General features: G+C 55.2%; 1 protein-coding gene across 2 annotated transcripts; it reads right to left on the bottom strand.

Moving 5' to 3' along the window:
- Positions 1–3166: 3166 nt before the first annotated feature.
- Positions 3167–16295, bottom strand: SCARF1 (scavenger receptor class F member 1). Of its 2 annotated transcripts, XM_082201727.1 has the most exons (11): positions 14459–16295; positions 12299–12360; positions 12098–12199; positions 10032–10557; positions 9214–9435; positions 8738–8866; positions 8524–8627; positions 7170–7287; positions 6185–6309; positions 5277–5414; positions 3167–4513 (listed from the first exon to the last, which is right to left on the bottom strand). In XM_082201727.1, exons 1-11 carry the CDS (start codon positions 14569–14571, stop codon positions 3567–3569), a joined length of 2586 nt encoding a protein of 861 aa, XP_082057853.1. In that variant the 5' UTR covers positions 14572–16295; the 3' UTR covers positions 3167–3566. The 2 variants fall into 2 exon arrangements, with proteins under 2 accessions (XP_082057853.1, XP_082057852.1); XM_082201726.1 differs by lacking the exon at positions 14459–16295 and having other exon boundaries at positions 12299–12714.
- Positions 16296–16353: the final 58 nt, after the last annotated feature.

The raw sequence follows: 16353 nt of genomic DNA, 5'->3' as shown, positions 1-16353 counted from the left end.
GGGGGCGCAGGGGCGGCGAGTCGGGGCGCGGGGTCCCCTCCCGCCTGCAGCAGGTGCCCGCCGGGGCCTCGGGGAGGAGGAGGCCGCGAGAGCCGCGCACTTCGCGGAGGAGGAAGAAACGGCGAAGCAGCGCAGCCGCGGCGGGCCGGGACTTGAGGTTCGTCGCGCCGCCCGCGGGCGCCCCGGAGGCGGCGGGAAGGGGGCCTTTGCCCGGCCCTCCCTCGGTCCGAAGGAAAGGACGGCGGGGCTCCCGGGCAGCGTCTCCCTCTTGGCCGCCCTGCCTGGGGAGCAGTTGGGGGCAGCTGCCAGGCTCTCACCCAGGGCGGGATTCTTTTCCTTCTGGTTATTATTATTATTATTAGGAATGTCATCGCATTTATTACCCACCCTCATCAAAAGAGTGAAATCAGATTCCCACAACAGGAGTCGCAGGGGGCTGGACTGGATGACCCCTGGGGTCCCTTCCAAGTCTACACTTCTATGAATACAGGGGGCTGAAAACGCACCGCAGAGGCCAGGGGAAAGAGGGACGTCTTCAGCTGTATGATGGGGTGGGGTCCACCACTTGGGGGCTGCCACAGAGAAGACCCCCTCCCCAACCTCTGAGCCAGCCCTGCCTGACGTCCAGCGTCGTGTGACTGGGTTGCTTTGCTCCCAGGATCAGTCGGCCTTTCTTGCGGGAATGGAAGGCAAAGAATTCCTGTGCCTGGAAGCCAAGAAACGATGCTCTTTGGGTGTATCCTGGAAAGGCTGCAAAGGTGCGGTCCCTCCTTGCCCCCCAACCATAGTTTGTTCTTATGCAAGGAGTGGGGGTGGGCCTCTGGGTTTGGTGTCCTCCCTGCCCACCTCCATGCCAAGCTCTGGTTGGCATGAGCCTGAAGGGGCTGTCCTCCAAGCTGCTGGGGTGGCCACTGGGGCTCACGAGGCAGAAAGAGCAGCTCAGCCCATAGCCAAGGGGTCCTGCCTGCCGCAGAACTCCTGGTAGTTTTAGCAGAGATGGGCAGGCTTTCCAGCAGCCAGGAGAAAAAGCGGGAGGAAGTCTTTCAGAGTGGCTGGGACAACCCAGTCAGATGGGTGGCATATAAATTATGGCTTTAATTTTTCCCTTTGCACAAATGGGAAGAGTTGGGAGCGAAGGCCTTGCTTGACACTCTGAAACATCCTTTGCAGTGACAGGTTAACCAACCTAATTGGCAAACTGTCCTCCACTCTTAGTCTCAGGGCGCTGCAAGGAGTTTCTGGGGTGAAGCATCTCTTCACAGCCAACTTGCAGGCTGGCTCCAGGCGCAAGGTCTTGCCTTCAAGGCTCAGCTCCGTCCTGACATGTTAGTACTGCCATCTTTACTGTACACTTGTGAAACATGGGCTACTTATAAATGCCATTTCCAACTCCTCAAAAGATTCCATCAACAGTGTCTCCAAAAAAATTTACACATCACCTGGGAAGACAGATGATCTAATGTCAGTGTACTGGAAGAAGCAAAGATCGCCAGTGTTGAAGCAATGATTCTTCAACATCAACTTCATTGGACTGGTCATGTTGTTCAGATGCCTGATTATCGTCTACCAAAGCAACTACTCTATTCCCAACTTAAGAAAGGAAAGCGAAATACCAGTGGACAACAAAAGAGGTTTAAAGACTCTCTGGAGGCAAATCTTAAAAAATAGTATAAACACCAACAATTGGGAAACACTGGCCTGTGAGTGCTCCAATTGGAGAACAGCCTCTACCAAAGGTGTCACGAGATTTGAAAACTCAAACTCAGGACGCCAGGGAGATACGTGCGAAGAGGAAGGCACACTTGGCAAATCCACACCGTGATCAACTCCCGCCCGGAAACCACTGTCCCCACTGTGGACGGATGTGTGGGTCCAGAATTGGCCTCCACAGTCACTTACTGACTCACTGTTAAGACCGTGTTCATGGAAGTCAATTGTATTTGGCTATGAGGGATCGCCAAAGAAGGCACAGAAGCCAAGGCAGTGGTGCTGTGGGCAGGTGGTTCCTCTGGGATGGGAATGATCTGGGTGGCGTCACACTTCCCCAGATTAGCAGACTTTATGGGGGTGGAGGGTGCTATTGGGTGCCTAATCTGGAGCACCCTGTGCCAGGTGAGGCTGGTCTGTTGCCAGTGGCAGCAGCACCCCCTTGTGGCCACAGCTATCCTTGCTCTGTAAATATTTTGGGAGAGTGCTTTACAATCAGAGCAAAATGCAGCAGTGTTTTGTAACTGGGACTGGGCATGACGACATCTCTTTTACACAGTTGTGCTGACTCTTGGACCAGTCATGAGTGCAACTCAAAGTGCCACTTTTGCATTTCAAAGCACCATCGGCATAGGTGGCCAGGATACTTGAACTGATATTATTGTGCCTGAGGCTCTTTTTGAGACCCCACTCCCCACCGCCCAGGTTTAAGGCAGGCGGTGACTTAAGAAAGGGTCTTCTTAGTCTTGCCCCCCCCCTCCACTTTGCTTTTGCTCTTGGAACCAGCTGAAAAAATGTCTGTCTGTTCACCTCAGTCTTTTAAAACTTGTTTTATATTTTTACGACTGAAATTTATCACTGCCCAGTTTTACAGTTGGGCTGTGTATTATACTATCCTGTTTTTACATTTGCTTTTGACTTCTTGTATGCTGCTGCCAGGGTTCCAGCTGCAGAGCAGCTAATAAATCTCTTTAAGTGGAAATAATATAATACTAATCAATAATAGTAATAATCTGGTTTTGATTCTAGGTACATCCCCTGCTCATCTTCCTCCCAGTGGTCCCATCCAGGCCTGCGGAGCATCCACACCAAAACTGGTGTCATGACGCTCAGAATATTCTCTGTCAGGGAAGCGTAAACATTCCCCACCAGGGAGATCAGGAGAGATCCGGTATTCTCCGTGTATTAAGGACATGAAGAAACTTGGCTCAGCTTCATAGATGTCAGTTCTGGGAGAATTCAGAGTTCAGGAGGATAAAGGATGTCTGTGCAGGGGCTCTTGGCAAAGGTAAGCATTTCCTGAGTGACTGAAGATACTGCAGGTGAGCCGGAGGGGCTTCCCAGCCACTTTAGGTGTGTGATAGTGGAGAGCAAGGTCCCAGGGGGAGTTTCTAGCAGTTGTTAGCCTGTGAAGAATTCAGGATAAAAACCAGGGATTGGCGCAAAGGGATGGAAAGGGTTTGTGCATGCACGTGCCACTCCTTTTATCTGTGTTATTTTAAATCGGCCTTTCACCAAATTGACTGCAAGGCTGCTTACCAAGAAAGAAAGTTCAATATTATAAAACCTCACGGCAACCCAATACAACAAAGCCACACAAGGCCTGCAAATTAAAACAGACAAGTAGATATGCAGAAGTTCATTCGCGAGCTGGTGCTTGAGAATCAGCGCCTCGGACTCTCCTGGCCCCTTGTTCAAGTTGCCGTATGGCAGATTTCTGCCGGACGCAGGAAAGGAGCGTCCAGTGGAGCCACGGGCCCCTTTCCCGGCCCCACCAATGGACATGGCCTTTTACATGGCTGGCTCTCCTCCAAGCGGCTTCCGCGAAGGTTCTTGGGGGTGGGGCAGGTTCTAGGTGCCTACGGAGAGCTAGACCACCCGGAGACATTCTCATACTTTGGCTCCTGCTCCTCCTTCTCCAGCAAGGTGCCTCCTCTCCCTCCTCCAGCCTGGCTGTGGCTGCTGGGTGACTCACTGCTGAGGCCGCCGCCACTCTCTCCACCAGCAGGAGCTCCTGGCCCCCTGGGAAAGCCCTGGGCTTCAGCCGCCTCCTCCGGGGTGCTGGCTTCAGCACAGAGCATGGTGGCAGCCTCCTGGCCAGTCCCACCTTGGGGCAGCAGCCTCCCGGCATCCCCCTCGGAGTCCAGCAGCCCTCTCCTCCGTGGCGGCTTCTGGAGGAGGCCCTCCAGGCTCCTTCTCCTTGGCCGCTGCTGCGCCTCCTCCCTGGGCAGCTGCTTGGCCCTCTGCAGGCTCCCCAGCCGCTGCAGGACAGCTTGCACCGGCCCCTCGCCCCCCGCCTTGCCCACGGTCACGTAGATGGTGGTGACGCTGGGGCCCTTGGTCTGTGCTTTGGAGGCAGCCTCCAGGGCTTCCACTCTTTGGGCCACGTGCCGGGAGCTGTTCCCCCGCTTCCTGTGGCCCCCGGAGCTGCTCCTCTGCGTGGAGGAGGAGGAGGAGGAGCAGGGTCTGTGGCTCCCTTCCTCCCGACCACCGGCCTCCACGTTCTCGTAGCATCCCCCCGGCGGATCGCCCATCGCAGGGAGGCCCTCCTGCCCAGCAGGGTCTGCTGCGGGCTGCTGCAAAGAGGTGGCTCGGGCTGAGCCCCAGGGGGCCTTGACCTTCCAGCTGGGGTTGAGGGCCTCCGTGGAGCCTCTGGGGCTCTGAGAGATGAAGCGGGTACCTTCTGCGAAGGAGACGGAGGGGCGCTTGGCCTTGGCAATGCTGGAGGTGCGGGGGATGGTGAAGGGCTCCGAGTTCAAGGCTGGCTCCTCCGGGGGGAATCCTGGCTGGTGCTCAGCACCGGCCGCTGAAAGAAAGGGGTGTGCGCAGTTTATTTTTCTCGAAAAAGAGGTGCTGGAAATCACCGCGAGTGTCTCCCTTGTTCTCTTAGAATGCCCCCCCCACTTGAGAGGTGCTGGGACTGAGTTCCAGTGAGTTCCGGCTGGAAAAAACCCTGGGTGTGGGGCTCAGGCAGAGGAGGGGGAGAAGGGCTCAGCTCTTAATAATAAGAAATAATAATAAAATTTTATTTATATCCCGCCCTCCTCAGGCGAAGCTGGGCTCAGAGCGGCTAACAACAGTAAAATAATACAACATTCTAAAATCAGTTCATTCTAAAATCAGTTCAAATCAAATTAATGGCAACCACTGGGCTAGAGTTCTGTGAGGATGACCAAAGGAGCGGGTCAGGCTGTGCCCTGGCCAAAGGCCTGGCGGAACAGCTCTGTCTTGCAGGTCAATATCCAGATCCCTTGTAAGATCAATGTTTACGTTTGTGTGTGTGCCTTTGCTTTCTGCGTGGGGGGGGGCTGACCTGGGGGTCAGGGAGGCGATTTAGAGGGGTGGCCCCCTCCCTCAAAAATCCAAATGTCCCCATCTGGGCCAACAAAGGTTTCCCACCCACTGCTGGAGACCATGTCACTGTGGCTGAGCGTGTGACTCAGTAGCCGAGGTCTTGGCAACTGAACTGTGCCACACTGTGCCACACTGTGCCCGCCCGCCCACCCCCCCACCTCACCAGCCTTCTAGGGAGGCCAATGGGAAGAAGGGAGCAAGACCCACAGCCCTACCTTCCTGGGCAGGGGAGGCTGGGTCCTCCTGGTCGTCTGTGTCGAAGGAGGAGGAGAAGGAGCTGTCCGAAGGCCAGGCGGCTGAAGGGGGCTCAATGAAGCTGGGGTTGAAGGGGATCTCGGCATCATGGTGGGAGACTGCCCAAAGCGGGGGGGGGGGGTGTGTGTGGAGAGGGAGAGAGTTGTCAGCTTTGTGCATTGATAATTTTATTGTTTTATCCTTTTAGTAAACCGCTTTGAGGGTTTTCCCTTCTTACAATCGAGCGGGGTATAAATTTTATGAAATAAATAACAAATTAACGAGAGTTTAGAGCAAGGCACAAACAGGAAGATTCCCAGATCCTGGATCTCTAAACCACAGGCCTTCGCTCAGCACCCATCCATTCTCCTTCCCAGGCTTTATTGCCCCACAGATCTTGGGGGGGGGTGCCATTGCTTTGCAGTAGCTCAGCTCAGGCGCACCTGCCCCAGCTCTTAGGACAACAAGTGTGGGGGAGCTCTCCACTGTCAAGTTGCGTGTAACCATAGATTGAAGCTGCCTTCTACTACGTATACACTTGGCTCAGTATTGCCTACACCAGTGCTGTTCACCTTTCGGACTACAACTCCCATCATCCACAGGTAGCTTAGCCAAGGATGATGGGTTTTGTAGTCCAGCAGCTTCTTGAGACTCCAGATTGAAGAATGCTGGCTGGCAGCTGCTCTCCAGAGTTTCAGGCAAGGGACGTTCCCATCATCCTCACCTGGCTACACTGACAGGGATTGAACCCAGGGCCTTCTGCATGCAAAGCAGCTGTCCTGTCCCTGAGCCGTGTGACCCTTTCTTACTTCCAAGGGGCACCAGGAGGCCAAGAAGCCGGACGAAGTCGGTCACAAGGCAGCAGCAGCAGCCCCTGGCTACAGCTCACCTGTCACGCGTGGGAGCTTGTAGCCCCCCAAGGAGAAGCAGGGCAAGGCGGGGCTGAGGTTGGCCAACGTCCCCAGAACGTGGTGCTTCACGCGGGAGATGGGATCTCCCTCCGCAGCTGCCGACCTGGGGAGGGAGCAAAGAGATGCCAATTTCACACAAGGAGGGTGTTGGGCATTGTGCAAGTGACAAGCAGGGACAAAGGCCTTACACACACACACACACACACACGTTTCCTGTGCACAGGTGCCCCCCCCTCCCCTGGTGCTGTGGGACACGGAGCACAGCTGGGGAAAAGACACTCAGCAGCTCCTTTTCCAGCTCCAGGTGTGGTTTCTGACCCAGTTCTTAGTCTCTGAGGTGGTCAGCCTGTTCATGGGCTCTGGCTCACAGGACCAGATGCTCCTCCAACAGTTTATGATGCGTGGAATACCCCCGCACTTCAGAAATCAGTATGGCAGATCTCGCTGGATCTCTAATGAGAGCAGCGGCTCTCCAGGGATCATACAAGGGCATCTCTCAGCCCTGCTTGGAGGGGCCATTGGAACTGAACCTTCTGCATGCACAGCAGGCGCTCTGCCCCACTGAACTGTGGGCCTTGTCTTAAAGCACAGGCAGCTGCCTTGTACTCCTAGAAGACGAATATTGCCTGCTCTGACTGGCAGCTCTCCAGAATCCCTGGCAGAGAAGGGTCTTTTCGCCAGCCACCTAGACCTTCTAAGCTGGAGGGGACACTGGGACCCTTTGCATAAGTGCTCTAGGCCTTCCTTTGAAAACAAAGCATGTTTCTAGTCCACATTATTCTAAGTCCAAGGCTGGCTTAACTGTTTCTCAAGACTGCCCCCCCACTCCATCCAGCACCACCCCGGCAATTTCCCTTTCCAAACAGTGTCTCAGCGCCCCAGGCAGAGGTTGTGTACAGCACCTGGCACATGGCTGTTGCTAAACAGAGTGTCTGGGTTCTCCCCATGGCCTTGTATCAGTACCTGGCATCCATCGGGGTGGACTCAGAGCAGCAGCAGCAGCAGCAGCAACACATACAGAGGAGGACGAGGAGAATCAAAGGGGTCAGGATTCCTGCTAAGAGGGCTGCCTGGTTCTGTCCTTTTGGGGGAGACAGAGAAGTCAGAGAGAGCAAGGGAAGAAGCCCCCACCTCCTAGATGGTCACAGAAGCAAGGCCTGGCCGTGCTGGAAAGCAGGGGTGGCATATATGAAACGCTCCCCCTTTCCTGCAGCGAGCTCAAAGTGCCACACCTGGTTCTCCCCCACCCTCACCCTTTTATTTTCACAACAACCCTGTGAGGTTTGCTGAGAGGGGTGGCAACTAGATCAAGGCCACCTCAGTGAGCATCCTGATGGCCGGGTGGGGATTTGAACCCTGGTCTCTCACAGGTCCTCGTCCAACACTCCAAGCCACCCCCGCCCCCACCTCTGGCTGCCTTGCTCAGTGGGTGCAGCCGCAGTGCTGCTTTGCTCAGAGCAGGGACATCAGGGGCCAGATCCTGGTGCACCATTTGCCAATCCTCTGCATGCAAAATAAATAAGCTAAGCATGGTCCTGTATAGCTCAGTTGTTAAGAGCGTGGTGCTGAAAAGGCCAAGGTTACAGGTTGGATCCCTGTATGGGACGGCTTCATAGTCCTGCACTGCAAGGGGTTGGACAAGGTAATTCTCAGGCTCCCTTCCAACTACCGTTCTGTGATTCTGTGTTCTATCTCCCCTATCAGAGGCCAGTTGCTTGTAACTGCAGGTGGGGAGAGTGTCTCTGCCACACTCCGTCCTGCCTTGGGGGCCTCTGATCGGCCCCTTTTGGCCTGGTCCCTCGAGATCCTGGCTCTCCCCATGTTCAGTGGCAGAGATACGTGACATTTGCATGCAAGGCAGAGCATCAAATTGCCACCGAAAAAATCCAGAAGTCCCTTTATTATTAAGAGCAACTAAAACATCACCAATTAGTGAGCAGGCTGTTGAACCCCCACCAGAACTCTTCCTCAAGCTGGATTATCAAGCGGGGTGAATTGGCACTGAGGCCGTAGTGCCTGCATTGGTCTAAAGGTTGTTTTGGTTATACAGTCCTAGAAAAGGGGGGGGGGGTTAGTAAGGAAGAACATTCCCTTTTCTGCAGATTTAAACCATTTCCAGGCTTGAGGCATCAGGCTGGCCATTGTGAGAAGAGGGTGCTTATGTTCTTATGGAGCCTCCAGGTCCAGAGGTGATCCACTTAGATTCCTGGGTTCTTCAGAGTATTTGGGGACCAAGAAAGCAGGATACTGGTCTTTGATGGCCTGACTCAGCTGCTGCTGCTGCTTCTGTGCTCCCTTTGTGCCCTTAGTGACTTACTCCACTGGCAGTCCCCGGTGACAGGGTGGCACAGGCGCCCCCCACACTGGCAGGGCTCCGAGCAGTTGGGGCCGTGAGACCCTTCAGGGCAGGTCCAGTTGCAGCTGCAAAGGGAGAGAGAGGAGCAGGAAGTCTCCAAGCTGCAGCAGCCGCCTGGTGGGCTGGGAGGGGGAAGCCCACATCTCTTGCTCCACAAGCCCTCCCCCCACTTTACCTGGGGCCCCAGAACCCAGCCTGGCACACGCAGGCCCCAGAGACCGGGTCGCAGCTCCCGTTGAAGCAGTCCGGGCAGGCAAACCGGCATCCATCTCCAAATAAGCCCTCTGGGCAGGAGAGCTCACACCTGCAGGGGAGGAGGCAGGCAAGGGCAGCAGGACAGCTGACGTGGTGTGCAGAAGGTCCCGGGTTCAGTTTCCAAGGGCATCTAAGGCACCCACCCACAAACTAGTGGCGGCTGATGCCCGTAGGGCGGGAGGAAGGGAGCCGAGCAGTAGGTGGCACCAGAGCCTGTGAAGAAGGAGGGGTGCCCCTCTGAGCAGCTTCCACCACTCTGGCTTGCCCTCCCCCCATGTCGTTGAGCAGGGCCTGCACCAGCCCCATGGAGCCCCTCTCCTTCCCCAGCTGCCCTCCCCACACTCCAGGCAGGTCAGGGCCACTTCCCACACCCGACCAGCCCCCACCTGCTCCCACCTGGCACCTGTGAGGCCTGCTTTGCAGCTCCGGCATTCCCCTGTCTCTGGGTGGCAGCTCTCTCCTTGCCGGCAGCCGGGAGGGCAAAGCAGGGCACAGTTCTCCCCATGGTGCCCCGGTGGGCATGGCTGCTTGCAGTGGGTCCCATTCCAGCCCGGGTCACAAGCTGGGCACGATCCGTCCACGGGAAAGCAGGCCTTGAGGTCCTGGCAGTGGCCGCAGCTGTGGGGAAAGGCAGGATGCGGAAGAGAGGAAGTGGGTGCCCAGGAGAAGGGCTTCCCCAATATAATAATAATAATAATAATAATAATAATAATAATAATAATAATAATATAAAAAATAATAAAAAATCATTATTTATACCCCACCCATCTAGCTGGGTCTCCCCAGCCACCCTGGGCTGCTTCCAACAAAGTATTAAAATACAGTGGTCTGTTAAACATTAAAAGCTTCCCTAAACAGGGCTGCCTTCAGATGTCTTCTAAAAGCCTGGTAGTTGTTGTTCTCTTGGACATCTGGTGGGAGGGAGTTCCACAGGGCAGGCGCCACCACCAAGAAGGCCCTCTGCCTGGTTCCCTGTAACTTGGCTTCTCGCAGCGAGGGAACTGCCAGAAGGCCCATGGAGCTGGACCTCAGTGTCCGGGCAGAATGATGGGGGTGCAGACGCGCCTTCAGGTATACTGGACCCTGCCCCCCCCGCCATGGTTAGTGTCGTGTGGGGCCAGTCTCAGCCCTAGCCAGAAACCCCAAGTTGCATAGAAATATTTATATACCGCCGTCTCCCAGAAATATATCATGGCAGCTTACCACCAGCTTACCTTTGCATGCACTGAAGCCCGTATTTCCCAGCAGGGCAGGGGTCCTTGCAGCTGTCGCCCTGGTAGCCGGCGTGGCAGGTGCACCGCCCGTCCTGGGGGGCACAGGTCCCGTGCAGGCACTGGCAGCTGGCCTGGCAGGCCGCCCCCCACTGCCCTGCGCGGCATTCGCACCGGCCGGTCTCCTGGGCACAGGGGGAGCCGTTGCAGCCGCAGAGCGAGGAGCACCTCCTGCCCCACCAGCCCCGGTGGCAGAGGCAGCGGCCCGTCACGGGGTCACAGCGGGAGCCGGAGAGGTTGCAAGGGCACTGGCGCCTGCAGTCGGGCGCCCACCAGCCGGGCTCGCAATGGCAGACCCCAGTGAGGGGGTTGCAGCGGCCTCTGGGGCCACACGGGCACACGGACTGGCAGAGGGGGCCCCACCACCCAGGGTGGCAGCGGCACTCTCCATTGGCCGGGTCGCACTTCCCATTGGGGTGGCAAGCGCAGCTCTCTTTGCAGTCCGGACCCCAGTACTGGTCGGGGCAGCCTGGAAGGGAAGGGCAGGTGGTGAAGAAGCTGCCTCGCTCAGCATTCCCTGCACTGACTGGCAGCAGCAGCAGCAGCAGCAGCAGCAGGGTTTCAGGCCAGGACTCTTCACTCTGCCATAGAGCTGTGTCTCTCCCCATTAAAATAAAAGAGGGTTCTAGTCCTCATGCTTCTGAATCAAGGGCTGACATGGGAACTTGGAAGCTGCCATTGTTTTGTCTAGCTGTGGCTGGATGGTTTCGTGGGAGCCGATTGAAACTAAATCCTTCGAAGACAGAGGTCCTCTGGCTGGGTCGGGATGGCATGGGGATGAGGGACCAACTCCCTTCTCTTGCGGGGCCCGATTAGTGCCATTGCCTTCCATTAAGAGTTTGGGTGTAATCCTTGACGCCTCCCTTTCCATGGAGGCACAAGTTACAGCTACAGCCAAGACGACATTTTTCCACCTTCGCCGCATCAACCAGTTGGTCCCTTACCTTTCCCGCCCTGATCTGGCCACAGTGATCCATGCGACGGTCACCTCCAGGCTTGACTACTGTAATTGGCTCTACGCGGGGCTGCCCTTGAAACTGTCCCAGAAACTCCAGCGGGTGCAGAATGCTGCAGCGAGGCTCCTCACGGGGTCTCTGCCATGGGAGCATATTCACCCAGTGCTTTTCCAGCTGCACTGGCTCCCGGTGGAGTACAGGGTCAGATTTAAGGTGCTGCTTTTGACCTTTAAAGCCCTTCATGGCCTAGGACACTCGTACCTATGGGACCGCCTCTCCCGGTCTGCCCCACGGAGAGCCTCAAGGTCCATAAATAGCAACACCCTAGAGGTCCCAGGCCCTAAGGAAGTTAGATTGGCTTCAACCAGAGCCAGGGCCTTTTCAACTCTGGCTCTGGTCTGGTGGAACGCTCTGCCTCATGAGACCAGGGCCCTGCAGGATCTGATTTCTTTCCGCAGGGCCTGTAAGACAGAGTTGTTCCACCTGGCCTTTGGCTTGGAGCCAATTTGATTCCCTCCCCCTCTCCCTCTTTCTTTTCCCTTTTTCCTTTTCTCCTCCTGTGATGAGGCTGCATTTTAATATTTTAATGTTTCAATATTTTAATGTTGTATTTTAATCTTGTTTTTAAGTTTTATTCATTCAACTTGTTTTTATTATTGCTTGTTAGCCACCCTGTCTGGCCTTGGCTGGGGAGGGCTGGGTATACCGTAAATAAAAATTTTATTATTATTATTATTATTATTATTATTATTATTATTATTATTATAGCGTAGTACTGCCTGCACTTGTCCACTGTGTGGGAGCCCCAGTGGGCAGAAGGCAGGGAGCTTAGCAGTAGGTGGCGCCAGAGAGCCAATGAGAGGCAGAGCCCACCCCCTGGACTGGTTGCAAGTCAGGAGGCAGGCAGGTGGGGGTTGGCTGAGGTGGTTGGGGCAGAGCCCCATTTGCCTTCGTGGACCAGATGGTCCTTCTGTCTGTCCCTTAAGAAGCTCCCAGCCCCCTCCCACTCTGTCCGCCTGTGCCCCCCCCCCTCACCCTGAAGCCAGTACTCACGTGCAATGCAGTTGGCCCCAAAGAATCCAGGCCGGCAGCGGCAAACCCCTGGGCGGACACAGACTTCGCCCTCCCGGCAAGCGTCTGCTCCCGTGCAGAGTGCTGGTCACGGCACGAAGGAGACAGAAGGAGGCGTTCAGACAAGCCCTCATTCTCGGGCAATGAGAACCGAAAGAGAAAGGGAAAGGTGGGCATGCTCACCAGCTGGGCACTCCTGGCCCTCCTGTTTCCATCCTGGGCAGCAGGTGAAGACTGGCGGGTGGCTGGTGGTGGGGACAGAAAGACAGACAAACGGCAAACGAAAAGGCTGGGCTGCAGTTTGGAGAGTCATAGCATCATAGAATTGTAGAGTTGGGAGGTGCCCAAAGGGGCATCTAGTCCAACCCCCTACAATGAAGGGGGCTCCCACTCTCTGGTCCCCCCCCCCCCGCCCAGCAGCAGCACCCTCCGCTGGCAAAAGTACCCAGGAAGAGCTGCAGTTTGATGGCGCCATCTATTACGCGAAGGAGCGTCTCCACCCCCCTCGTTCAGCCTGGACACTGAGATTCAGCTCCGAGGGCTTCTTGGTAGTGGCTCCCACCCTGTGGGACACCCTCCCTTCAGGTGTCAAGGAGACTTTTGTAACCATTAGAAGGCAGCAGCCCTGCTTAGGGAAGCTTTTTAATGTGTGATGTTTTATTATGTTTTCATATGAACGGGAAGCTGCCCAGAGTAGCTGGGGCAATCCAGGCAGATGGGCAGGGTACGAATATATTATTATTATTAATTATTATTATTATTATTATTATTATTATTATTATTATTATTATTATTATTATTATTATTATTAACTTCCACAGCCAGTAAGAACAGGCCTGCCTCTCTCCCCCCCCCCCCACTTTTTTTAGAGGGGGTTCACTTTTCAGCTTTCTCTGTTTCCAGACTGGTCACTTTGGCCTACTGAGCCCAGTAAGGAAACGGAGCCTGCCTTGAGCCCATATTGCAGCGGGTGGGACTAGATGACCCTTGGGTGTACCTCCCATCTCTACAGTTCCATTATTCTTTATTACAGAACATGCCACCCAAGGGGGCTCCACTCCCTCCACTTTCGAGTTTAGTTATCGATCAGCAGGGGAAACTTTGTTAGAAGTCCCTTGCTGGCTCTGTGGGTGACCCTAAATGCAGGGGGGGAGCTGTTGTTGACTTCCAGCTCAGTCCCAGCAGGCCAGCAGGGTCAATGGTCAGGGATGAGGATGGGAGCAGAAGCCTCAGCATCATCTGGGGAAGGCTCACGGCCCCTGAATGAATGTGCCCATAGAGAAGTGGTTTTGTTTCTTCCTCCTTGCGCTTTGAACAGAGCAGTCCCGAACTTAAATAGACTTCAGTATGAATGGCAGGAAACTGAAAACACAATAGTGGAGGTGGGGGAGATACTCAGAAGTGGAAAATGCGCCTCCAGCAGAGGGCACGGCATGGGGCCCACACACTCTGCCCCCACCCCACAGCTCAGTGACACATGGCATCTGTTCCGCATGCAGAACGCCCCAGGCTCAGTACCTGGAAGCTTCACCAAGAAAGGACGGGAGACCCTGTCCGAAGCACCAGAGAGCAGCTGCCAGTCAGTGTAGGCAATAGCAAGCTGGGTCAGCCCAAGGCCGCACCCTGTGTTCCTTTTTAAATCCAGTCCCTTTACAAAGAACCACGAGGAACAGAATCTCATATACTGTACAAGGGAAGGGTTGTAGCTCAGCTGCAGAGCAGAAGGACGCAGGTCTGAACCCTTAAGGCAGGGCTTGTCCGCCTGGTCCCTACCGCCCACTAGTGGGCGTTTCAGGATTCTAGGTGGGCGGTGGGGGGTTCTACGGCACAAACTGAATCCTCCTTCCATCGAGCACTGGGGGGGGGGGCGGTAAGGAAATTTTACCATCAAGAAAGATGCATTAGTGGGCGGTAGGTATGAAAAGGTTGACTGCCCCTGCCTTAAGGCATCCTGCTTTCAAAAGGGGACCAGGGGGCCAGTGATGGGGAAAAGCCAGCGAGTAGCCTGAGACCCTGAGGAGCTGCTGCCAGTCAGAGCTGCCAGTACTAGGCTAGATGGAGCAAAGGTCCAACTTGGCAGATGGCAACTCCCTATACTATGGAGGTAAGGAAAGAACCCTTGCTTTGCATGCAGAAGGTCAGTCCCAGGTTCAGGCACCTCCAGTTCAAAAGGATCCCAGGTGGGCAGTGATGGGGGGGGGGAGGCCCTTCTCTGCCTGCATCCTGGAGAGCCCAGCCACACAGAGAAAGCCATGCTAAGCAAGATAGACTGGGACTCGCCTGACTTCCCCAGCCTGGAAGCGAGGCACCCTCCTCCACCCTCCACTGGGGGGGGTCTCCTACCTGCTGGACCTGCAGACGTTTCTCCCACTGGGGTCCAGGTCAGGGCTGCTGCTCCCGACCCCCAAGCCCAGCGCCTGGAGGCAGAGGAATAGCGGCAGGGCCCAGCGCTCCATCACCCTCCTTAGGGAGTCCCACTAGACTGACTCTCTGCCCGGTCAGCTGCTGTGGCCACCACTCCTGGGCCACCTCCTTCCTGCGCTGCTTCTCCCGCCCATTTCCTCCTTGGGTTTTCCTGAGGAAGCAAACTGGGAGGTGGGTGGAGGGGCGCAGAGGGCAAGACCAACAGAGGGACGGACACACATGTGTCCCTGGCTATCTTTAGCCGAATGCGAGAGGAAGAGCAGGGGAAGCTGTGGTTGCGGAGGGCGCCTCTTGGGGTCGAGGGAAGGGAGTCGTCTCCTTCCCCCAGTGTGTTTGGTGGTCCAGAAACCTTCTCAGTGATGGCTGCGATTTTTCAGTGGTGACTCCAGAACGGTGCCTTTTCGATAAAGGCCTTCAGAAGGTCCCAGCCTTCCTCCCAGCCCTCAGGACAGGCTCCAGGAGGGAGGGAGCCCCATGGAGGCAGCTAAGGAACTGGCACAACCCAAAGTCCCACAGTGAAGAGGGGAGTCAAGGGCCTTGTAGGGTCTTTCCTGTTCACTCCCTCGCCTTTAGCAGAGCTTCATGTCAGCAAGATTAACAGGAAACACCTTTTTCCTGCTCCGATGGATGCTTTGCACAGAGACAGTCCCCCTGTCGCCACCACCACCTTCGCTGCTTGAGGACTCGTGTCCGGCCAGAGTCTGTGTCCCAGGCTTTTCTGCATTGCAGAGCTAAAACCAGCCAACCCATCATCAACACCTCTTTCCAGGAAAATCTGTGAATTGTAGGTGTTTGGGTTTCTTTTATTTCATGCATTTGTTTATTAAAATTCTATACCACTCTTCATCCGCAGATCACAGGGCAGTTTACAATAGAAAAACTCAAAAATGCACCCCTACACAGAGTTTCATAGGCTGTTTAATTAGTCAAAGGCCTGGGAAGAAGAGGAATGTTTTCACTGGGCACCTGAAGATCTGTAATGAAGGCAGCAGGTGAACCTCCCTGGGGAGAGCACCCACAAGTGGGGAGCCCCCCCCGACCTCTCGCAGAGGTGGCACATGAAGGGCCTCAGATGGTGATAGCAGCATCTGGATTGCTTCTTATGGGGAGAGGCGGTCCTTGAGGTATTGTGGTCCTGAGTTGTTTAAGGCTTTATAGGTCAAAAGCAGTGCTTTGAATTGGGCCTGGAAACTGGCTGGCAGCCAATGCAGTCAGGCCAGGTTTGGCACTGTATGCTCAAACCTTCTTGCAACCTAGCCGTTGAATTCTGCACCAGCCAAAGTCTCCAAGCCATTTTCAGAGCCATGTATAATGAGGTGCAGCATTCTAACCTAGAGGATACCAGAGCACAGAGCACAGAAGTTAGTCTGTCCCTGTCCAGATGGGGGCACAGCTGGGCCACCAGTCGAAGCTGATGGAAGGCATTCCTCACCACCACGGCTACCTGAGCCTCAAGCAGCAGATATGAATCTAAAAGGACCCGCAAGGACTTAGGATGGCAGGGTTAAGTGTGCAAGAATGGCAGCAGGCTCCAAGACTCTGGATTCTGTGTGTTGTACTGCTCAAACTGCCTGTGGGGTTTGGAGCCCCACCGTAGAATTCAGCTTAGAAAATTGACTTTAATCTTGTTTTAAGATAAAGGATGTCTCTAGACCTCGGGGAAGTCCTCTAGTCTCGGGGAACTTTAGTTCTCTTTGGAAGTCCCGAATCCTTCTGAAGGGAGTCAGAGGTGGGCTCCAGGAGAAAGGTGTGATGCGCTTATTCTATGAATGGTTGAAGCTGTTCTCAAATCCCAGCCTTTCTTAGAAAAAGGG

The sequence above is a fragment of the Podarcis vaucheri genome (genome assembly GCF_965113315.1).
Source record: "Podarcis vaucheri genome assembly, chromosome: 15".
Classification (NCBI taxonomy): domain Eukaryota; kingdom Metazoa; phylum Chordata; class Lepidosauria; order Squamata; family Lacertidae; genus Podarcis; species Podarcis vaucheri.
Note: the sequence above shows the minus strand (reverse complement) of the source record. Positions and strands in the feature narration are given on the sequence as shown.